Source organism: Prionailurus viverrinus, unplaced genomic scaffold, assembly GCF_022837055.1.
Source record: "Prionailurus viverrinus isolate Anna unplaced genomic scaffold, UM_Priviv_1.0 scaffold_35, whole genome shotgun sequence".
Classification (NCBI taxonomy): Eukaryota; Metazoa; Chordata; class Mammalia; order Carnivora; family Felidae; genus Prionailurus; species Prionailurus viverrinus.
Genome location: NW_025927605.1, coordinates 5563944 through 5587413, shown reverse-complemented (window position 1 = coordinate 5587413; position 23470 = coordinate 5563944). Strand labels below are relative to the sequence as shown.

Below are 23470 nucleotides of genomic sequence, written 5' to 3'. Positions count from 1 at the left end.
TCCTGCTGTACCTAAAGATGCTTTCTAGTTCCTCTTGACCAACGGGAGGCAGGCTTTAGACAGAGGACATCTGAACTCCAGCAGCCAAAGGAGCTCAGAGGCGTGGGTGATGATCGCAGGGTTCTGTGAGAACCAGCTGTCCAAGAGCCCAGCCGCTACCCCCACCCCTCACCATCCCATGAGGATGAACTCACGCCCCTGTGAGATCTCTGATTCTGATCCAAGATGCCTGCTGTTGATTTGGAGGACAGCATTTAGATGGAGGAATCAGGTAACATTTCACTTGGATCCAAGGGTGAAAAGGTGGAGGAAGTTTGTGCACAATACTCCATAAAGTGAAAAAGTTAATCCAGACAAGATCAAATGCAGCAGGACTGAAGTGTCTGACCTCTCCTCTGCCATCAGAGCACTTGGCCCTGAGAGGCCCCTTGGCCGGGTCCATGGGGGTGCCTCTTTCACTGAAGGGAACCGAGAGCAGGGCAGGGATGGGGAGGGTGATGGGGTGATGACACACATCATTATAAATAGCAAACCTGGAGCAATGAGATTTCAGAAACAAAACCCACATAAACCCACAAAGTCATCTCTAGCCCCAACGTATTGTTAAAAAGGTTACAAGGGAACAAAAAGGAAACCCCTTTTCGACCTGGGTCAAATGGGGGAAAGATCAAGGCTACACCCTGTGGGTACGTGCTCACACAGCACATCCCCTCCTCCCCAGCTAGAGTCTTTCAATGTCACAGGCTGCAGTCTCATCACTGAAGCCCTCCCCTCCCCCTACACTGCTCCCCACGCTCCCCACCCTCCCATCTAGCCCAAATACACCCTCTCCCTTTTCTGGCCCGACCCCACATCCGGCTCTCCGGCTCTGGCTGAAGGTAGAAGGTAACTACGTCAGGATGTTGGACATGAACTCGTTGAAGCGTTTGGAGTACTGCTCAGGGTTCACAGTCGAGATCTCGGCCCCCGCCTGTAACACACAGAGGCTGACTCAGGTCGAGCTCCCTGGCCCTGAGAGCCTACAGCCGGGAGGAGCCTGGGTATCCGGAAGTCTCTGGCCCAGCGTTTGAACTGAATGCTGTACCCCCCCCCCGGGCAGGCCCTCGAGGAGCAGTTCCCGTCTCAGAACCACCGTGGCCTTGCTCCTTTGACTCACAAGCCCCCGCCTGAACCCACTGAGTAGCGGCAAGGCGGTGGGGAGGTGGTGGAGAGACTGGATCTCTGGGCGGGGTCCGTGTTTGGAGACAGTAACTTCAAGTCCATGGGGAAAAGGGCCTCTGGGGAGGAGCGTGGGCGTGTACACAGAGCTATTCCCTGCAGGCAACAGGACGCACAACTTGCCCAGCAGCTCTGGGAACGGAACCGATAAGCTGAGAAGTAGGGGCCACTGGGCTGGGCAGATCAGCTGGTGGGGAGAGCACAGGGGTGGGCGGCAGGGAGAACCGGGAGGCTGGGAGGGGGCCTGCTCCCTGTGGGGGCGGGGTGGGGAGCGGCTCAGAGCAGGAGGCCCAAGGCTGCCCGCCCCGGGCCTCGACGTGGCAGGGAGGACTCACCCCGTGCTTCACTGTTTTGGCAGCGTGCGCGGCTTTCTTCTTAGCATCATATGGCGTGAGGATGTCGATGATGGCCATGAAATAGACCTCTTTCTTGGGGGCACCTGCAGGGGAGGGAAGCAGGAAAGGAAGAAGAGGCGGCAGGGAGGAGGGCAGTAAGCAGCTGGCCCCGTGGCCAGACAGATGCGGCTCCCACTTACTTTCATGGCTTTTCATGGCATAGACGTCAACAGAGGGGTCGAACTCCCCAGGACCAAAGAAGCGGGGGAAGCTGAGGAGGTTGCCGGGGCTGTCCGGAGGCGTGCCGTAGGAGCACAGCAGGTTGCCACCCAGCCCGTCATTCTCGCACTCCTCGTCCTCTGCCCGCTCCTCCACCTCCATCTCCTCCTGCTCCGCCCGGTCCACGTCGTGGATGCCCACCAGCAGGCTGTAGTCCATGATCTTCAGCTGGGCCAGGAACTAGGGAGGGTGAGGAGGGAGAGATGGGAGGGAGAGGTTACAGGGACACCCCTGGAAAGAGGAGAAAAGGCACTCCCTTCAAGTCCATTCTCCGATTCTGAGCCCCGGGTGAGAATAAAACATCAGTCTCCGCCTTCAGTGAGCTCAGTGCCCAGTGGGGAAGACGGCTGTCCCTCGAGGGACGAGGCCGTCCCTCAAGGGAAGTAGCTGCGGGAGCCAGGGCAGCAAGGAGAGGGGCCTCTCTGGGGAGAGGAGCCCAGGCGGCCTGACGGAGGAGGAGCAGACAGGCAGGCAGAAGCTGCGGGAGGACGTAGAACACTGAGGGAAGAGGAAACCGCCCGGGAGACGCTGTGGTGAGTCCCAGCGAAGAAAGGAGTCCCACACTGCACGGAGGCTGGAGAGGTGGGTGTGACGGGGCAGTGGCTTTCAAGCCACAGGTCTCAACCCACTGGGAGCCGGAAATCTAATTTAGTTGGCTGGGACTAGGCAGTTTTTATTATTAAATACTATGGAACAGGATAGAAAACATATGTAACACGACGTAGGCAGGCAGTGTTTCAGTTGTGCGTGTTGGGCTGTGAGGTAAAATGTACTTCTAATTGAGGGGCACAGGCAAAGCTTGAAAAACTATGTAATTCAGCTTCTTTAACAGTCAGGATGAAAATGAGGAGGAAAAGAAAAGGGAACAAACACCCCATAAGAAAGCCAGAGCCGGGGCGCCTGCCTGGGTGGCTCTACTGGTTAAGTGTCGGACTTTGGCTCAGGTCACTATCTCACAGCTGATGAGTTTGAGCCCCGCATCCGGCTCTGAGCTGTCAGCTCAGAGCCTGGAGCCTGCTTCAGATTCTGTCTCCGTCTCTCTCTGCCCCTGCCCCGCTCATTCTCTCTCTCTCTCTCTGTCTCAAATTAAAAAAATTTAAAAAATTAAAAAAAAAAAAGAAAGCCACAGCCGGGCGACACTCTCTACCACCCACTCTCCTGGGTCTCTAACGTGCCAGCTACAGCTGTGAGCTGATTCCTTACAATAAACATCTGTCTGTCTGTCTGTCTGTCTGTGTATCTATCTGTCGGCACCCTAGTCTATTTCTCTGGAGAACCTTAACCAATTCCCCTCTGATGGATGAACAGGTAAACGAAATGTGGTATAAACATACAGTGGAATATTATTCAGCCCTAAAAAGGAAGGCCACTTTGACATGTGTTATATATAACATGCATGAACCTTGAAGACATGACGGTAAGTGAAATAAGCCTGACGCAAAAGACAAAAACCGTATGAATCCATTTATATATAAAGCACTTAAAATAGCCCGATTCACGGGGCGCCTGGGTGGCTCAGTCAGTTGAGCATATGACCCTTGATTTTGGCTCAAGTCATGACCTTGTGGTTCATGGGATCACACCCCATGTTGGGCTCTGCGCTGACAGCATGGAGCCTGCTTGAGATTCTCCCTCTCCCTCTGTCCCTCCCCCAATCACATTTCCTGCCCCCCCCCCAAAATAAATAAATAAACATTAAAAAAATGTCTGATTCACAGAGACAGAAAGCAGCGTGACGGCTGCCAGGGGCTAGGCAGAAGGAGAAACGGGGAATTAGTGTTTAATGAGTACAGAGTTTCGGTTTGGGAAGATGAAAAGTTCTGGAGATGGATGGTGATGACGGCTGCACAACAGCGTGAATGTACTTAATGTCACTCAACGATATACTCACAAACGGTTAAGACAGCAAATTTTATCTTATGCGTATTTTGCCACAATAATAAAAAAAAGAAAACATTTCAAAAGTTTGTAGGGTTTCGTTTTAACGAGCAGGCTCCCAATTTGTTAAAATAGGAAACACTGAGTTATCAAGCGGTCCAGTAACGCATTCACTATTTAGCACCTGCCCGCCCTGGAAGAACTTCTCCACAGGAAGCCCCATTCCACCAGAAGGCTGCTGGGTAAGTGGAGCATGGGAGCCAAAGAAGGGCCTGCTTGGTGGATCTCAGCAACTCGTTGCCACCCTCTCCACTACAGGGACACCTCCAGAAAGAAAGTTTCGGGGCGTTTGAGAAAGGTGCTGGAATAGATTCGTGAAGAGGTGAAGGAAAGCATTCCGACTTGAGTTACAAAGCTTCTACCGGCACAAATGTCTCCCCCGCAATGGAATACTCATTCGCACCCACACTGTTCAAATCACCAGCCTTCCTTTTGTCCACACTCCTGGAAAGTAGTGACTTCAATTTTTCTTAAGGCTGAACAGGCTCCTGCTCTGAGGACAAGAGGGGGCCTCCTCAACCAAGGTGAAAACGAGGGTTAGTAAGTACCTCCACGTCCCGTTTCAGTTTTTCCAGGAAGTTCTTTTTACTCTCCTCTCCCACATGCAGCTTCTGCCCCTCATTGAGGAAGTCGTTGTCTTTGAATGTCGGCAAGTCCTTGGCCTGGGAGAGCAACAGCAGTGTGTTAGGCTGGGTACCATTCACCCCCAGAGGTGATGGTACAGGAAAGGGAAGGGTCCTTAGAGCACAGATGGTCGCCTGCCCAATCAATAGGTTCAGCGCAGGAGGCTACAGTCCCAGGCCTCGGGCAGGCAGGGATGGCAAATATCTGACATACGTCAGACACTGAGGACTGACCAAAGCACGTCTTCCTGCTGAGCCGGAACTACCTCGGGGCTCAGGCAGCCACTCCCCACTTCAGGCTGGACTATGAGACAGAGATCGCCAGCCCTGTAGGACGATGACCAACCCAGCAAGGGTGGAGATTAAAGGCTGGAAAGAGAGGCCGGGGCCGAGGATGAGGACGGGCGGGAGCTTGGTGACACAGCACCGACAGGCCACACGTCTGGGAACTGGGCTGGGGGCTGTGGTGGAGGAAGGGACAGGGTGACGGACAGAAGGTGTTTCTGATTCCAAGCAGCCCATTCCACACTCGCTCAGTACAGGTCCCGGCATACCTTCTCCTTGTCGCTCGCTTCTCTGGCAACAGTGGAGCCCTGAAAGGATAAGAGCCGTCAGGAGAGGTCCAGCTGAGGCAAAGTCCTTTGAGCGAGAAAACATGCACCAGTCTTTGGGGAGAGGCAGCAGGTGAACTGAAGGAGGCTGGTTAGAGTCCTAGAGGCCAGGAGGCAGCAACTTGTTCACTTCCCGTGTCACGGACCACTGACCGAGCTCTGATCGGACACTAGGCACGTGCTCGGCCAACAGCCCCGAACCAAGACCCGGTCCCCGCCCTTAGGGGACTCTCCTTCTAACAGGGGAGACAGGCAGTAAGAAGCAGTCACGCGATTAATTAATCCATTAGGTACAACAGTACTAGGTGGTACGAGGGAGGAGGACACCAAGAGCACTAGCACAGGGCGGGTCCAGACTGGGGAGGGACAGCGGTGGAGGCCAAGGCCGGCTTCCTGCAAGAAGTGATAGCTGAGCTGAGCCCAGAAGGGAAAGCAGGAAGCGATGAGGTGGGAGCTGGTGGAGGTGGAGAAAAGGGCAGGGAGGGAACGCAGGCCAGGCAGCCCGCGCGAGCTGCTGGAGGAGGAGGGCACGGGCACTGGAATGGAAAGAAACCCTCGTGGCTGTAGCAGGGAGAGAGAGGTGTGAGGGGACACGTCAGGAAGCCAGCTTCGAGAACAGTGGAGCACGGTGGCTCACAGTCACAAGCGTGTTCCTCTCCGTGTCCAGAACCGTGCTTGTGCTGTCGGTCCGCGGGGCCCGGACACACGCCTGAGTGCGTGTATCAGCACAGCCTGTCCCTAAAGTGCTGCCCTCGGCGTGCATGTCCCACTGACAGGAGTTGAAGCACATCGACCGTGCCATAAATATGGTACGATAAATAACCCCTTGTCACTGTCATCTGGACTTCAAACAGCCTTTGACCCGTAAGAATTAGGCACATCAACTCCCGAGTCTCCCGTCCACGCCAAAACACGTGCCCCGGCTCTCCCGACACGTGGGAGGGCGGCCACAGAGCCCTTTACCTTGAGGTCATACTTGCGGTGCACAGTGAGCCGATGGCTGAACACGTTCCTGGTGACCACCATGTAGGTCTCCACGCCATCCACGGTCAAGCGGTACATGCCCAGGAACTGCGGCAAAAGGGTGTTGCCGTGACACTCCACGATGAACTAGAGCGAAGGGAGGAAGGCGGATGCTGAGGAACGTGTGAAGGTGCCAGGACGGACGGGGCTCGCCCCAGGCTCAGACGCTCCCGGGGAGTCTAGCTCCCAGACCGGTCGGTTTCAAAGGGGTCCTGTGGAGTCACAGGGGTTTCCTGGACATACAGCGGGCCACGGCCACCCCCGCCCCCAGCGGGCATGGCAGAGGGAGAGGCTGAGGCAGTTCCAGAGCCCTTCTGGTTTCGCACTACTGGGACGCCACTGAACGTGTCTGCCATTTCAGAGGTGTGTCAGCACCTCAGACGGGTCTGGCCTCTCCTCCGCCGGCCTGAACGGGCAAGCCGGAGGGCACGGGGCATGCAGAGGCGGGGCTGCCGTCCGGCTGTCCGGGAAAAATGAACGGCCCTGCACCGGGAGGCCTTAGCCATGCCACGGGCAGGGTTTTCGTTGTCCCCCCAAAGACCAGGAGTCCCTTTCACCACTTCTCAGGGGCCCCAGAGACAAGCCAGCTTTCCCTGAAGACGCAAGCAGGCCGCCGCACCGCCCCCTGCTTTTCTCCGGGACCGGTTCCTGATGAGCGGGGAGTCAGAAGGGGAAAAGCAGCGAGCCTGCCGAGCCCACAGGGCCTCTTTTAGAAGACACGCGGCAGGTGCCCGAGTGTGAAACTTCCCGACTCTGACAAGAAGCAGCTGTTCGATGGGACTGAATCGGTAACACGCCTTCATGTCTCCTTTTTCCCTTTTTTCCAGTAGGCATTTCAGCTCACAGACACATGGCACCGGGAAGGGCCAAGTGCTTGGTTCTCAGGAGGTGTGGGCCGCTGTGAGAGGACCCGTCCCTCCCCAGGGGCTCTCTTCTCCCTCTTGCCATCCTTCCTCTACCGCCCAGGCTCGGGACTCACCATACCTGGTGGTATTTCTTTAAGATGTTGTGCATCTCAGCCACATCCTCACTTGACACGGTCTTGATGACAAAGCGCCGGTCGTAGGTGGTGAGGAAACGTGTGCCACATCGGCCCTGGCTGTCACTGTTGATAGGGGCGCTGCGCGTCACCGAATTCTGACGGACCAAGACAAAAGCGGGCTGGTCTTGGGAGGGGAACAAAGACTCTGACCTTTACTTGGGCCAGACTGCTCTGAAGCCAGCCACGCCGAGACAGGCAGGGCCTTACCCACCCCTTGCCTCACCGGAAGTTCACCTCTCTCCCGAAAGTCCTCCTGCAGAGTGACAAGAGCTGTTCCTTTCCACCAGCTCCTAATCCCTGACTGGGTGGGAAGAGGGCTGACTATGAGACACTTCCTCTCATTCTGACCCCCTAGAACTGCCCTGTAAACTAAATCTCTGCCTCAGACGTTGGGGCTGAGCTTGAATCTTGACGCTCACAGGTAACATGACCTTGGGTGAGCCATTTAACTTGTCCACTCCTGAATTCCCTGACCTGGAACACGAGGCAGACGGAGATGATTTTCCCAGTTTCCTGGGGCGACAAAGACAAAGCTTAGTGCCACCGCTCCTCCTTGAGGCCCTACTCCCATTAGGATCAGAGAGCAGTAGAAGCCTCTAGAGGGGGTGGCGGGGGACACGTGAGTCAACCGAAGGGATGTGTTCACCAAGCAGACCTTTGCAAGGCGAGGCAGAGAGGGAGGTCCCAGATGTCCCCGTTCCCAAGCACACGCGTGGGGATCTGCTCCCAGAAACGCCTCCTCTCCAAGCCCTTTCCTCAGCTCTTACCTAGGATTCGACGCTTTCCCCTCACTGAATGCCTCCTCACGGGACCCCGGGGGAAGGAGGGAGCACCACCGTCATGGGGAGACTGAAATGTGACATGGTGAGATGCTCCCTGAATTAAAAGGGCATCCCCAAAGCAGGGTGTCCCCGACCCAGAAATGTTGAGTAGGCTACACAGCTGAGGGCCTCACCCTCCCAGCCTGGTCCTTCTCCCAGTCAGACATGCAGGCCTCCAGCCCAGGTGCGAAGGAAGGTTCCACTGCTGCCTTGTCTGCAGGCAGCGCTTTCTGACTCCAGATCTTTCGAGTCCCCTCTCTGAACTACACCCGCCCTGCCTCTGTCAGTTGTGAGCACAATCATTCGCCCACAAGGTTATTAGAGGAAAAATGCAGACACCGAGAGGATGTGGTTAGAATACCGAGGGGAAGGGAAGGGGCCACGGCGGAAGGAAGACGTCCGAGCAACGTGCGGTTGCAGTAGTGGCAAGAGTTTTCAGAAAACCTCCAGCTCCAATCAGGTCGTGATTCAGCTCAGGGCTCAGTCCGAACAGACGGGGCTGGAGGGACCTCCCAGTACCTCCTAGACACAGCCATTCTTGACCGTTCCGGGCCTGGCATCTCCTCCTCCCACATCCCCGTGCCCTCCTCTCGGGGATGGCGTCTTTGCAGGAGGCCCTCCAGAGCGGAGGGGGAGGGCAGGGGGACTCACCGAGGCGCGTTCTGCTCCTCAGGAACTACGCTATGAAGGGCTTACTGGGACCAGGCCGGGAGGTGTTATGGTCTCTAAAAAGATTCGGGCGTCCATTTTCGATTTCAGTAGGCTGTACACTCCTTTTTTTTCTCCCCCCCCTGCCCCCCCAGACAACTGAAAGTCAGTTGTATTTCTTACTGCTACCAAAGCGAAGTGGAAAATTCTCCCACCATCACCAGCAGGCTATCTGCCAGGGGGAGAAGGTCCAAGGAAGGTGCTAGGCGGAGCAGTAACAGAAACCACACACTAGGAGTCAGACTATAACGTCCCTGATACTGGGACTGATTCCTTCCAGCAGGCCAAAGGCCTCTATGGCATTATCAGCCCCTGGAGGGGGCAGTCACCAGTCTCGCCAATCCCCCCCTCCCAACAGAGGACAGGGGACAAGTTTAGGAGGTGGCACTCATACCTGGCAAGGTTACACTACCCTTGAAGTCTTCCTTTTCTACTCTGTCTTATCTGCTTTAAGAGGCCTCATCTCCCGCTGGCAACAATTCTCTTTTAAGTCAAACTACGAAGGAGAAGGGTTCTTCGGCCTAGACTGGGAATGTCAGACTGAGATGAAGCAGCTTCCGCAGCCCTCTCCCTCCCGCGCCTCTCCCTCCCAGGGAGACAGCCTGAGCCTTCGAGGCAGTTTCAGAACCACTTCCAGGGCCCTCACCCCTCCAGAAGCCTGCCAGCACCGGGGGAAAGACCGCCGGGTGGGCGGGAGCAGGACAGGACAGGAAGACGTAGCATAAGAACAGTGGACCAGTCTTGCCTCTCCTCGTCCTGTGGCTTCCTGGCCCCACTTCACTCCCTGACCCCTCCGACTTTGCAAAGACACCCGGTACCTGGTAATCCTGATCATCAATCCCAAACCTCTCCCGGAGATTCCGGAACACCATGGGGCAGTACTCCTTAAACTTAAAACGGCTGGGAAGGTTCTCCCTAGGGCAAAGCAGAGAAATGTCTTTGTGAGCCTCTCCTTGCCCGTCTAATCCTTACATCAGAACTTCTGTGGGTTTGGTCCACAGGTCATCAGAATCGGAACAATTTGTGGCGCTTAGAATGGAGGTTTCTAGGCCCCAGAAATTCTGGAGAGGAGTCTGGAAACTGCATTTTTAACAAATACTCCTGGTGATTCTGAGCACGTAAGAGTTTTAAAACTTTACATCCCTTGTGTTCACTTGGTAAAAATTAGTCGAGCTGTGTACTTACAATCTGTGTACTTTTCCTGTGTGTTATCTTTAGACGAAATCGACATTAAAGGGAAAAAAACCTTAGCTGCCAAGAAGTGAGATGGAGTGCAGGCCCTTCCTGCACGAGAGCTGTACTTGCTACCTGTCAATGGCTGCATGGGAACAGCAGTCGTGAGGCAGACAGCAGTCTGACTGCTAAAGGGAGCGGACTTTCTCCACCAAGGGACCCTCTCCTCGGGGACGCTGCTATCAACACGTCCTGAGGCCCTGCCTTGGGCTTCCCCCGGGACGGAGGACAAGGGTGCTTCGGATTAAAGAGACCTCAAATGACTGGAATCCTCTCTTTTCAGGAAGCCTTGTCTGTGGGCTGCTGGCACCAACCTCAACCCTTCCCACTCGTTGGTCAAAAACTCAGACTCCCAGGAGGGTAGAGAATCGCCTTGAAGGGATGCCTCCTCCAAATCCTCCGTCGTTACAATGGCCACCTTCCTTGGGGAGTCCCTTTGAGAAATACATCCCTCTGACTACTCCAGGATGATATACTTCGAGGAAATAAAAAAGCAGTGGCTTCTCATGAGGGCAGGGGCCTGGTCTGCCTCATGTACCCATCTTTTAGTAAGGAGCACTGCAGGCTAATAACTAGCACATAAACAGTCGTTGAAAGGTCAAAAGGAACAAAGAAAGAAAAGTAGAAATTGATGCTCTGCCTTAGGCCAAGATGTCAAGGTCCCGGAACTTCACCAGAGGCCACGGATCCTGAAATGGGCAGTGGTTCGATGCCCACTTCCAGAGCCCTGACCCCTGGGAAAGAACAACCCCCTTTCCTGCCTCAGAGCCAAGGGCTGCCTCTTCTTCCTTACCGGGTGTGATATTGTGATATAATAAGAAATATATATATTTGGTCTTCATTCCTGTTTCGGACACAGAGCAGCTAAAAACCTTGGAATTTCCTAAGTCATAAGAGCAATAAAGAGGTCTTTTTTTTAATTCATAACAATCCCCTTTCAACCACATCTGAGCTTATGTGAATAAGGTGATTTTTGGAAAGCCTCAAAGGATAGGTGCTGGTTGCCAGGGGAACCAACCAGGATGAGAGGCCTGGAACTTTCAGTCCCACTCCCTGGATGGCAGGGAGGGGAGAGGGGCTAGAGGCTGAACCAATCACCAGTCGATTTCCTCAATCATGCCTTCTTAATGAAGACAGGGCTCCGGAGTTCGCAGGTGCTGCATGCATGCAGGTGTGGGGAGGGCGGTGTACCTGGAGAGGGCATGGGACCTCCGCACCCCTTCCCACATACCTTCCCCCATGTGTCTCTTCTAACTGGTTGTTCCTGAGCTGTACCCTTGATGATAAACTAGTAATCAAGTAAATAAACTGTTTTCCTGTGTTCTGTGAGCCCCTCCAGCAAATTAACCGAACCCAAGGGGGAGGGTCGGGGGAACATGGGCCCCACAGCAGGCTGGTCAGAAGCACAGGTGACGACCTAGATTTGCGATTGGCGTCTGAAGGTGGGGGGCAGTTCTGTGGGACTAAGCTCTTCACCTGTGGGGCCTGATGCTAACTGCAGGTGGACAGTGTCAGAGCTGAATTGAATTGGCAGGGCACCCGACTAGTGTCCTACAGAATTGCTTGACGTGTGGAAAACCCAGTGAAGTGACGTGTGGTAGTGGTGTGAGAAACACAGGAGTTTTCCGTCTATACAGGTGGCCGCTTAGCCATGAAGACAGATGTCTTCTAGAATAAGATGTCGTTATTACTTACTGTGGCAGAGAGGCCACTAAGGGATATTTTCAAATCAAGCTTCCCTCCAGGCTAGCAGTCTGGCAATGGTGGGGTGACAGAGCCCAGCTGGTGAGGTGCGGGGACGGTGGGGCAATGGAAAGTGGAGCCAGGATGCAAATGCAGAACGGAGGGGAGTGTGCACAGCGAATGGTTCCCGGGGTGACCCACAGTAGGATGAAAACGTGAGGCTTCCAGAGGGCTCAGAGCCGGCCCCACACTGGACCAGGTGAGATGGCTGCTCCAACAACCTGAGACAAGCTTCCGACCCCAGTGCCGATCCCAGAAGCCACAGTGAACGAAAGTGGGAAGAATTACTTTGGATGGCACCCCTGGGCCCCATGCTCGGCCTGTCTTTCACACACCCGTTGGAGAGGGAAGAGCTTGGCTGCATTCCGGGCCAGGAACATGTCTGGCAGCTTCTTGCCTCAGACGGAGATCAAGATAGGGCCACTGCTGTCAGCCTCACACTAGACACCACAGCTCATGAGCAGCTCACTGCTACCTAACCTGGCCCCAGATGAATCACCCTGGGCCTGGCCACATGCCCCGAGGGACACCGGAGGCAGGTAGACAAAGGCGATGACAGAACACCGCAAAGGGGAGAGGCCCATAATGAATGGATTTTCCCTGCCAGTCTGTCAGCTCTGAGATCCAGGTGTCCCTGTCACACCCTGCCAGGCGCTGGCTTCGCACTATCGTGCGCCAGTTTTCAGAAGCTCTCTGCCTTGAGGGAAAGGACTGCCCACAAAACCTGAGCCCACTCAGTAGGTAACTTACTTATTGAAGAGATGATTGTCCACCTTGATCTTGCTGTATGCTTTGAAGTCATCTGGCATTAGCATGACAGGGACGGGGACATTGCTCAGCTCATTGATCTGCAAAGCAAGAGACGAGATATGCTACAAACGTGAATGCCGCCATCTCACCAAAAACGTGTCTATGGAGTCCCTCCTGGTCTTTGTATTTCTGCTCTTCTCTTCAAGTTAAGTTCCCAACTTCATCTCTACCTACTGAAATTCTCCCCACCTGATAAGGTCCAGCTCAAAAGGCACCTCCCTCCAGGAAGCTCCCCATGATTCTCTAGACCATAAATATTCTTTCTGATTTTGGAATTCCTGAAGCCGTGTTTGCATCTGTCCTTTGGGCCATCACACAGCCTCCCTCATATTGTGGTTAGTGCTCACAAGCTTGCTAGACTCTAAGCGAGGCAAGACCCTATTACTGATCCTTGTAAGCAAAGGTCATCTAACTGATCTCCAGAGGCTCCATGGTGCTTGGCACCATGATTTGCATCTGGCAGATACTGTATAAATATTTGTCAAATGTAGTAATAAGTAGATCAATGAAGAAACATCACACAACCTATGTGGGTATGGTGGCCTTTAACATCTTCATACAAATTGAGGTCACTCAAGAAACCAGGTTATGGTACGAAAGCAGCTGGATGAGTTTGTGTGGGTGGATAACTCATCTCCAAAGTGAAGGATTAAATTTATTTTTATAAGTTTACTTATTTATTAAAAAAAATTTTTTTTAACATTTATTCATTTTTGAAAGACAGAGACAGAGCGTGAACGGGGGAGGGCTAGAAAGAGAGGGAGACACAGAATCCGAAGCAGGCTCCAGGCTCCGAGCTGTCAGTACAGAGCCTGACATGGGGCTCAACCTCACAGACCGCAAGATCATGACCTGAGCCGAAGTTGGCCGCTTGACCGACTGAGCCACCAGGCGCCCCTAAGTTTACTTATTTGAGAGAGAGAGAGAGGAACAGAGAGACAGGGAGAGAGAGTCCCAAGTAGTCTCCCTGCTGCCTGCACACAGCCAGATGCAGGACTTGAACTCATGAACCTCAAGATCATGCCCTGAGCCAAAATCAAGAATCAGATGTTTAACCGACTCAGCCACCCAGGTGCCCCTAAAATAAAGGACTAAGTGAAAAGATGAGGTAGACATCTGGCCACTGGCTCACTCTCACTCTCCTGATTAAAAAAGGGCCAGTTCTTGGGGTGCCTGGGTAAGCAGCCAACTCTTGATTTCGGCTCAAGGTTCTTCAGATTGAGCTCCATGTCAGGCTCTGAACTGCTTGGGATTCTCTCTCCCTCTCTGCCCCTCCCCCACTTGTGCGCTCTCATAATAAATAAACTTTTTTTTTTAATTAAAAATAGGGGCGCCTGGGTGAGTGTCTGACTTCAGCTCAGGTCACGATCTCAGAGTTCGTGAAGTTCGAGCCCCACACTGGGCTCTGGGCTGTCAGCGCAGAGCCCGCTTTGGATCCTCTGTCCCCCGCGCCCCCCCCCACTCCATCTTCATGGATGTTCATGCTCTCTCTCTCAAAAATAAAAAATAAAACTAAAAATAAATTTTAAATAATTAAAATTTAAAAGGGCCAGTTCCTAAAGCCAGGTCCTGCCTTCTGCTAAACTGGGGGAGATGGGGTGGGGTGCCTTACAAACCTTCCCATGGGCTTTCTTCTCCCTTCAGGGAGCAGGAGGCTGCCGGAGAGCAGGCTTCCCATTGGTGCAGAGCTGAGAGAGCTCATCCTGCCCTTCCCTGTCCCCAGCTTAGCCAATTAGTGGTCTAATTAGCCACAGATGTCCTCTCCCTTCACAGCAGAGTATTTGACACTTGACCCTCTACCCAGTGGCCACTAATGCATTCAGGATTTACAGAGGAAACCTTAGGTCTGCCTTAATGGCTGGGGGGGAGGGGACGCACAGCCTTATGTCTCCCAGAGACTTTCCTTGCAAATCCTATTATCTCAATAGGCCCATGTGGCAGTGAGGGAATAACCTAGAGTCATTAGGAGCATGAATGGGGGAAACAGCATTTAATTTGCTGCCCCTTTCATGCTCCAAGCCTTTTTTATTTAGAAATGTCAGAGGATAGAAGTTAAAGTTAATGCAGTAACCAGGCTGGGGAACCATATTTTCCTAGAGTTAGTGAAAAACCTAATTTGCTTCAGGGGAAATGAAGGAAGGCACAGGCATATATATGTGGCGGAGGGGCGGGGGGGGGGGGGGGCGGGTAAGCAGGGTACTGGCAGAAGTTGGCAGTGGGGCAGAGACTCAATAAACTGCTGGCAAAAACGGACAGGCATACACACGAGAGTATATCCTGTATGGGTCCATTTACAGGACATTCTAGAGCAGAAATCTACAGTGAGAGAAATCCAAAAAGAGGCTGCCTGGGTTTGGGCTGGAGGTGGTTGACTGTAAAGGGACATGACAGGTGTGATTCTGGGGTGACAGAAGTGTTCTATATGTTGTTTGGGTTGATAATTACATGGCTATATACATTTGCCGAAACTCATCAGACTGGACCTGAAAATTCCCAGCATTCAGGTCTGTGATGCCTGCCATTGGCTTACCAGCCACACACACACACACGCACACACACACACACACGCACACGCACACGCACACACACACACACACACACACACACACACACTTCCCATTCCAGGGGCTGCTCACAAGGGAGCCCGATTGTTAAGCTTGTGCCTACGGAGGAAACCATTCTACTTCCTCGTTTTCCTGCCAACACAAACAATTCATGGTAGCTGGCCCACCTCCTCCCCCCTGCCCCCCTCGCCCCCGCCCCAGCATATACTGCCCGGCTCTGACAGCTAAAGAAGTTAAGAAGTTCATAGAGCATGTGCAGCTTCCGGATTTTCTAGTTCACACCTCCACACTAGAAAGGACATACCACTGGCTCCAAGAGTATGGTTTTATACCAAAATGTTCTCGTATTTGCTATCCATAGATTCTGGGATCGTCTCAAATCCAGATTTGGTGCCAGGGCAGGGCTTGATGCTGCGAGGACTAGAAAAGACTGAAGCCCTTGCCTGCGAGGGTCAGCTGCGGCAAGCCGGGGGGGGGGGGGGGGGGGGAATTATTCTAACAGCAGCTATTCAGGAACACTCATTAATTCTCTGTTAACTTTTAGTTCAGCCTAGTTCGAGTGGTTGTTCAGTTGGTTGGTTTTCAGCTCTCCCTTCATCTCTATTCTTGACTACACAACCCAACGGGAGGAAATTTCTGAGATACTTTTTGGCGAACAATCCATACATCTGAACTATGGAGATTCACCTCTCATTTCCACTGGGCCCCATGTAGATGATTCACTCTGGGGATTAGCTGTACTATTTTTTTTTTTTTTTAGTTGTGCTAAATTTTACATCCCCAGAGAGTTCTATTCAATTTCAATTGAACAAGCACTTACTAAAATACCTACTACATGCTTCACTTCATGTTAGGGAGGAGGGGGCGCACAGCGGGGGAAACATGCACACTATGTACCCAAAAGAAGTAGGAGGCTTCTCCTCTAATCAGGGAGATGAGACAAACCCGTGACATAAGAGAAATTCAAAGTCAAGTAGTATACAAGTAAGTGCGAACACAGCACAGAGACATCAAGAACAGGAGAGGCTCAGAGGGTGAGGTTAATGTGGTCACAAAGACTCCTGGCTCTCACACATCAGGCTTGAAACAGGGCACCCAATGCCTCTCCTGGTATTGCCAAGGGCACTTGACACTGGAAGAATCTACAAGATCATGTTACACCCCTACTTAAGATCTTCCATGGCTCTTCATCAACCGCAGGGCAAACCTCCTTAGCCTGACATTTAAGGCCTTTCCTGACCTGGCTCAGACTCTGCCAAACTCCTCTTCTGCTAATTTCCACTCAGTGCACCGAGGGCCTTACTCTACGTGCCAGGGCTGTGCCAGAGCTGGGGATACAAAAATAAAAAGACATGATCTCTGTCTAGCTGAGAAGACAGACGACAAAGAATACAATGTGATGAGTGCTATGGAGTTATGAATAAAGGGAGGTGGCAAAACAGATTAAGAAACTGGTGCTGCCTGGGAGTGGGAGTCAGAGTTGCTGGCTAGAGGAAGCTGTGGAGAATGTGTGAGAAAGGCCTAGGATGGTAGTTCTCCAAAAAAATAAATAAATAAATAAGAGGAAGGGAATCCCAGGTGGTGGGAACAGTCAGAACCAAGCCTCAGAGTTGTAAAAGTCTATTGCCCAGCCTAAGTACAGAGCTGGGGGGTGAGGAGAAGGCTGGAGGGTGAGAGGGTAGGTCAGCAGCACTAAGGAGTGGAGGGAGACAACATAGGAAGATAGGTGACTGGTCTAACACGTTCATATTATCAGTATTAATAAAGAACAGCCGCTTCTTTTTACCAAATACCTAAAAGTGGCTGGTGCTTTATATTATCATATATTGTATATACAAATACATGGATATCACATGTATCGCATATTTTCTGCTCTGTGCTATGATTTCTTTTTTTTTTTTAATTTTTTTTAACGTTTATTTATTTTTGAGACAGAGAGAGACAGAGCATGAACAGGGGAGGGGCAGAGAGAGAGGGAGACACAGAATCTGAAACGGGCTCCAGGCTCTGAGCTGTCAGCCCAGAGCCCGACACGGGGCTCAAACTCACGGACCGTGAGATCATGACCTGAGCCGAAGTCAGGTGCCTAACCGACCAAGCCACCCAGGCGCCCCTCTGTGCTATTATTTCTAATACCTGGTTGGTCACATGAACTGCTATTAATCTGATTTTGCAAAAGAAGTTTAGAGTACCTTGCTCAAGGTCACATAGACAGGATGTGCAGAGTCAGGATTTGCTCCCAGGTCGGTCTGGTGCCCCTATACTGTGCTGTGTGATCCTTCTTATGGATAGCTACCTTGACTAAGGAAGCATTTTCCATCCCTTGCCTCTATTCTAATAATCTGCAAGGCAAGTGTTTTTGCTTATTTTATAGAAAAGGAAAATGAAGCTCCAAAGCTATAACAAAGGGCAGAGCCTGGATTTGAACTTAGACTTGTCCACTATATAGATCTGGACTTAACTAGGCAGGAAATGGGAAGTCCTCTTGGGTTTAAGTCTGGGAATTCACATGTTCAAATGGAACAGAAAGGTATCCTGGAATCAAAATCAAGGACTGGAAAAGGCAAAAATAAGCAGCAGTAAGACCATTTATGGGGCCATTACAATAGTTCAGGTGACAGACTCTGGCAGCAGGAATTGAGGAAAGGATAAAGCTAAGAGAATCATACAAGATCTGGCTAAATGACACTTCCTCTGTGAGACCCACTCTGTCTTTCCCAGGCTGAATTAATTATTCATTCCTCTGTGCATCTTTATAACCTAAATATCACACTCACTTGGGTAACTGTTTGCTTACATGCTTGATTTTTCCACTAGGCTGTGAGCCCCTAGAAGGAAGAGACCACCTCACCCATGTTTATGCCCCTAGCACAATGACTGGCACATAGTAATTGCACAATAAATGTTGGCCAGAGGGATGTATGGCTAGAAAAAGGGGACTGAAGGATGGCAACACCAGGACAAAGAGAAAAGAGACAGCAAAGCTGTTGTGACTTTGCCAAAGACTCATGGTCTGGAGAATGGGAACGAAGATTAAGTCAGCTATGGAGAAGGCTATGACTAGACCTTAAAAAGTCTTAAATACCAGGGAGAGAAGAAGAAACTTTATTTGGTAGGTAAAGGGGAGTAACTAAAAGTTTCGAAACCTGAAAGGTCATGACTTAAAGCAACGTTTCAGGAAGATGTGCCTTTCCTTTATTATCCAGCACATTTCTGGGCCAACCAACCCCTCTGCCCTTCAGCAGAAGTGCACTTGCGGAATGCATATTCATTCAAGTATCACGCTAAATACAACGTGTTAGGATGGTAAATCTGTTGTATCTCACATCACGTAAGTGGTTTTTGGATTATCCACATGATTAACTCCATGAGCCATCAGCATGAATAATAAGGAGGCTAAACAAGCTGAGTGAGAAATTTAGGAGCAGAGAATTCACCCTCTGCTGATCCTACTGGAGATGAAAATTCAGTCGCTAGTTCTCGTCTGGTGAACTTCTGACTCCAGAAGCCTCTACTTCCCTGTGTGACCTTCATAGGAATTGTTACACAGAAGGCGTGGGCGGGACGTGCTGGTTTCCTGACCTGTCCTGCAATTCTGTGGTCGGCTCAGCAATGGGCTGGCTACCACTGACAATCATGTGTCACCTGCCTCCATCAGAAAACATGTCGTGTTGAAAAACACACTCCCAAGACCAAGGAAGTCCAAGCAAGACCTCAAACCCGAGAGGAAAAAAGCACGAACAGAGCCACACGTGCCAACAAATTCACCCCTACGTTTATTCGTCCTTCTGCACACCGTGGGTTTTCTTCTCCTTTTCTTCTCGGTGAGGTGGAAAGCCCTGGCAAAGGGCAAAGTTATCCAAAGGCCTCACTAGAATGGGAATATTTACTGAAGGTTTTAAAAGTGGCAGAGCAAGACAAAAAGGCAGGTAAAAAGAGGTTCTGGGTCTGCATTAGGCAAAGAAAATACATGGGCAGAACAGGGGTGAAGTGTGGGGGGAGAACTGAGCAGACTTAAGAATGAATCTGTCCCTTCCACCGTACACAAAAATTAATGCAAAATGGATTACAGACCTAAATGTAAGAGCTAAAACTATCAGACTTTTTCTTAGAAGAAAATACAGGAGTAAATTTTCATTGACCTTGGATAAGGGGAAGCCTTCTTAGATATGACACCAAAAGTACAAGCAAACAAACAAACAAAAATACATAAATTGGACTTTATCAAAATTAAAAAACCTGAGCTTCAAAAGATACCATCAAGAAAGCAGAAAAGATAATCCAAAGAATGTGAGAAAATATGTGCAAATCATATATCTGATAAGGGACTCGTATCGAAAATATATAAAGAACTCTTACAACTCAGTAATAAAAAGGCAACCCAATTAAAAAATGGACAAAAGTGTTTTTAAAAGAACGGGCAAAGGGTCTTAGATGTTTCTCCAATGAAAACATAAAAAAGGCTAATTAGCACATGAAAAGATACTCGACACCATTAGTTATCAAGGAAACACAAATCATAATTACAAGGAGGTAACACTTCAAATCCACCAGGGGGGCTATAATAAAAAAGACAGACAATAACAAGTGTTGCCAAGGATGAGGAGAAACTGGAAACCCCACAACCCTGCTGGGGGAAATGTAAAATGGTGTAGAACAGTCTATCAGTTTCCTGTGTGGTTAAATATCGCTACCATGGATTGCTCCCACTCTTTCTGATAACCTGGGTGAATCTTCACACACACCTGATTCCTGAAATGGCCAACAGGTTATCGACCCAGGTCTGGAGATCTCTGGTTTCCACGCCCCTCTCCAAGACAATCTCTTCCCTAACTCAAGAGCCTCTAAACGTGTTTTTCATCCACAAAAACCCTGGTTTTCTCTCTTTACTAGTTCTTCCCTGACAGATCCAAAGTCTTCTGACTCTTCTCCTTTTCCTTCAGTCTCCCTCCACAAAGTCCATGGGCCGCATCTCTTGTCCAGGAGAGGAGCTCCTGTAACAACACCAAGCTCAAAAACCTGTCTTTTTCCATCTAGAAGTCAATCAACCACTTCAGGACAGAGTAACTGACTTTTGCTCTCGATAAAGACATAGCATCTCATGCACCATCAGTCACAGACCATCATGCTCTAAACGCCTAAGTGGGTGAGAGACTGAAGAATCAAAGAAACGTGGTATCTGAAACCTCAGATTGCAAAGAGTGGCAACAGTGGGCTTCTGAAGGAAGGTAACCTCCCAGAAAGGCTAGCAATCCGCCAAGAACAACGCAGTCCTGACCCCCTAGAGAACTGCAAGATTTTATACCACTCTTCTTCTGCAGAGACACCTCCATCTCCCAGATGGGGACCCTAAAGTATCAGACCTTATGGCAGGCCAAGATGAATGCAATAAAGCTTGGAACTAACTGCCCTATGCTGCTTGGCCTGTCCAGGGAGTGGTGCCCGGTGCCTTTCCCCTGAGGTGCTCACTCATTACACCCAGAACCGTGGGCCTTCCTTAAAGTCAATGCCTTCCCAACTAGCCCTCAAACGAACTTTCTTCAAGTTAGCAATGAAGGAGGGTGACCCCCTAGTCCAAGAAAGTAAGAATCACAGATGCCTATCCATCTGCCATTCAGAGGCCCACATCTGGGCAGACTCATTGCCAAATGTCACATACACTCCCGAGAAACGGCGTGCACAAGCACACATACCTGAGGGTGCATGGCACTCGGTTGAGAGATGGAATGAACAACAGGAAGCACAGAAAGTGAGACCTGCCATTCAAGCACCACCAGTGGCCAACACAGCCCATGGTGTCGGACAATGAGCTGCATCTTTTGCCGTGGCCATGGGTGAGCTAATCCCCCACCTGAGGCCTCCATTTCTTCGTGTATAAAATAAGGACCCAAGGTAGTTAGCTGCAATATTCCTGACTCTCAGACCTCCACCAGTTCTCTATATAGACAGCATACTTTCTAGTGAGAAGCAGGCTGTAGAACAAAATTAAGGATTGACTTCCAGGCAGGGACACAAGGTTCACATTTTGATGACCCAGTTTCCCTTTCAATGTTGTCAGATGACCCCTGAAGCAGCAGGAAGCAGGAGAAACAAAGTCTGCTGGACTACTCGCCCAGAGCAGCTTCCAGGCAATGCTAGTCCCTACCCCTGGCCAGGAGGACCCTCGCCTGAGTGAGGTTACTGAAAACCGTAACCTGTCCAAGACCAAAACACCAACAAAGACCTCATCATATGCATGTACTTTTCTGTACTAGATGTAAAGATCTAAAACCCTGGCTCAGACTAAGGTTCATCGATCTCCAGCCGAAGGCTCCTCTACCAAAGCAAAGCACGAAGTCTTGCTGGCCCCAGACCCCTTTGTCATCATTTGATCTTGAGGATAATTGCAAGTGCTCTGAAAAGTCAGGTGCCTAAACTGAAATTCACAGGAAACCCAAGCCATCAGCTTCATCTTCCTCATTCCAAACTTGCAGTTGGTGAAGTTGGTGTTTCAGGTCCTTTAACTTCCTCTGCTCATTCCTGGTGTAGGGACTCACAGTGCAAGTGGTCAGAAGGCAAGGAGCAAGTGGATGGAAAAGAAAAGAAAGACCCTAAACAATCAGGGCACAAAGTCTTCCAGCTCAAGCACTAATGCTGGGCTCCAACTTCCTAGGACAATCTCAAAGCACCCCAAAGGTCCAGGGGACCGCCCTCTCACCCTAACCACCATCCACTATCAACACCCTTCATGGCCATACAACAGAAAGCTCAATAAAAAGAGAAGTCAATGTCTTTGACATGAACACTATAGGCGAATGCAAGAAGACACATTATTTCTACTATGAATAGCCCTCCTTATAATCAGGCCTCACCTTCTTTCAAATGGTTACATTCTCTCTTCTCCCTAACCAAGGAAGACCCTGGTAAAGTGTCTGTGGTTCAAGGAAGCCTGTGCTTCTCCAGTTGATACATCTTGTTCAAGAAGAAAAAAAGGAAACCCAGGAAGGATTTCCACAGTCAGGGGTAGGGAGATCTGGAGGGTGGGAAACTTTAAGCAGCCACACCAACCAAATAACCAGAAATAGAGGAATATTCAGGCAGGCCAATGCCACTTGCTCCGTCAACTGGACAGTGAGCTGGCAGCCGGTTAAAGGAACAAGGGGGGAAACACATGCAACAAACAGGGTGAAGGGATGAAAGCGATTCCGCCGCACCCAGGCCTTCCCCCAGCGCTCCAGGGACTGCCCGAATCGAGCAAGCCAGACGCAGGAAGCTAGAGGGGCTGGAGGGAAGGGAGGGGGCGACGGCATACCACCGTCGGAGACACCAGGCCTCGCGTGGCGCTCGGGGAGTGCACACCCGGCCGGGACGGCGTGCAAGGGTGGGGTGGGCGTGCAAGTGGCTTGGCGAGGGGCTGCAGGCGTCACCGGCAGGGCCCGCGGGGCGAGGGCCGGGCCTGCGGGGGGCGTGGGAGCGCGCGGCGCCGCGCTCGGAGGGGCGCGCGCGGGGGAGCTGGTTACCGTGTGGTTCACCCCCCACATCAGGACGCTGAGGATCGGCTCGCTGGCCCGGAATAGCTTCACTTTCTGGCACACGAAATGCTTCTTTTTGGTCTTGGTCTTGCTGGCGCTGAGCGGCGCCACCGCCACCGCCGTGGTGCTGGTGCAGTTGGACGACATGCCCGGGGCGGCGGCGGCGGCGGCGGCAAAAGGGGGGGCGGCCGAGACGGCGCACAAGCCAGCGGCCCCAGGCCTCCCCGGGACCGATCCCCACCCCCGCTCCCTCACCGCGCCATGGTAGCGCCCGTCCCGTTACCTCCCCACCCCGCCCCGGTGGTTCCGTCCGCCCCACGGCCCGCCCCCACGGCCCGCCCCGCCCCGCCCCGCCCCGCTCCGCTCCAGGGAGTCGGCTGGCTCGCTCCGCACCCCGCCCCCGGGCGCCGCCGCCGCCCCACCGTCACCAGGCGCTCTCCTTCCCGCCCGGGTGGTAGCGCCCGTCCCGGGGAGGCAGAGGCCGCCCCGCCCGCCCCTCCTCCCCGGGCCTGACAGGAACCGGCCGGCCTTGGGACTCCTCAGAGCCCCGCGCCGGAGCAAAAACGGGAGGAGGGCTGGGGGTAGGGCTCGCTGTCTACCGCCGGAGGGTCCCTCCTGTCCGGGCCCCCTGAAGCCAGGGTTTGGCTCTTTCCCTCAACCTGACGTGCCAAGATGGCGGCAGCGCCACAGCTCCGGAGGGGAGGAGGGGGCGGGAATGCGAGGAGGGTGGGACGTACCATCCCACCCCAGGGGAGAGAGGAGGAACACGGCGAGAGGAAAAGGCAGTCCTGCCGGGAAAACTAAGGAACGCCCCCTCGCTCCACCCAAGCGTGGATCTTCCCACTCCCTGGGGCCTGGAGCGCGCTCCACCCGCGGGTCACGCCCCTTCCCCCCGGGGCCAATGAGCGAAGCAAGCCGAGAGCCCTGGGTTTTATGAATGGGTCGCGCGTCCACCCACCTGCCGCTTGGCCTCCTCCCTCCAAAGGGTCCAGTTAAAAGACCGGCGGCACC

At 52.2% G+C, this 23470-nt stretch overlaps 1 protein-coding gene across 3 annotated transcripts; it reads right to left on the bottom strand.

The window, feature by feature from the left end:
• Window positions 1-809: 809 nt before the first annotated feature.
• PIP4K2B (phosphatidylinositol-5-phosphate 4-kinase type 2 beta) lies at window positions 810-22728 on the bottom strand. Of its 3 annotated transcripts, XM_047845601.1 has the most exons (11): window positions 22448-22581; window positions 21800-21899; window positions 12325-12422; window positions 9417-9513; window positions 7012-7164; window positions 5968-6114; window positions 4948-4986; window positions 4319-4432; window positions 1754-2012; window positions 1554-1657; window positions 986-1314 (listed from the first exon to the last, which is right to left on the bottom strand). In XM_047845601.1, exons 3-11 carry the CDS (start codon window positions 12387-12389, stop codon window positions 1153-1155), a joined length of 1140 nt encoding a protein of 379 aa, XP_047701557.1. In that variant the 5' UTR covers window positions 12390-12422; window positions 21800-21899; window positions 22448-22581; the 3' UTR covers window positions 986-1152. The 3 variants fall into 3 exon arrangements, with proteins under 3 accessions (XP_047701556.1, XP_047701557.1, XP_047701555.1); XM_047845600.1 differs by lacking the exons at window positions 986-1314; window positions 21800-21899 and adding an exon at window positions 810-970 and having other exon boundaries at window positions 22448-22728; XM_047845599.1 differs by lacking the exon at window positions 21800-21899 and having other exon boundaries at window positions 987-1314; window positions 22448-22728.
• Window positions 22729-23470: the final 742 nt, after the last annotated feature.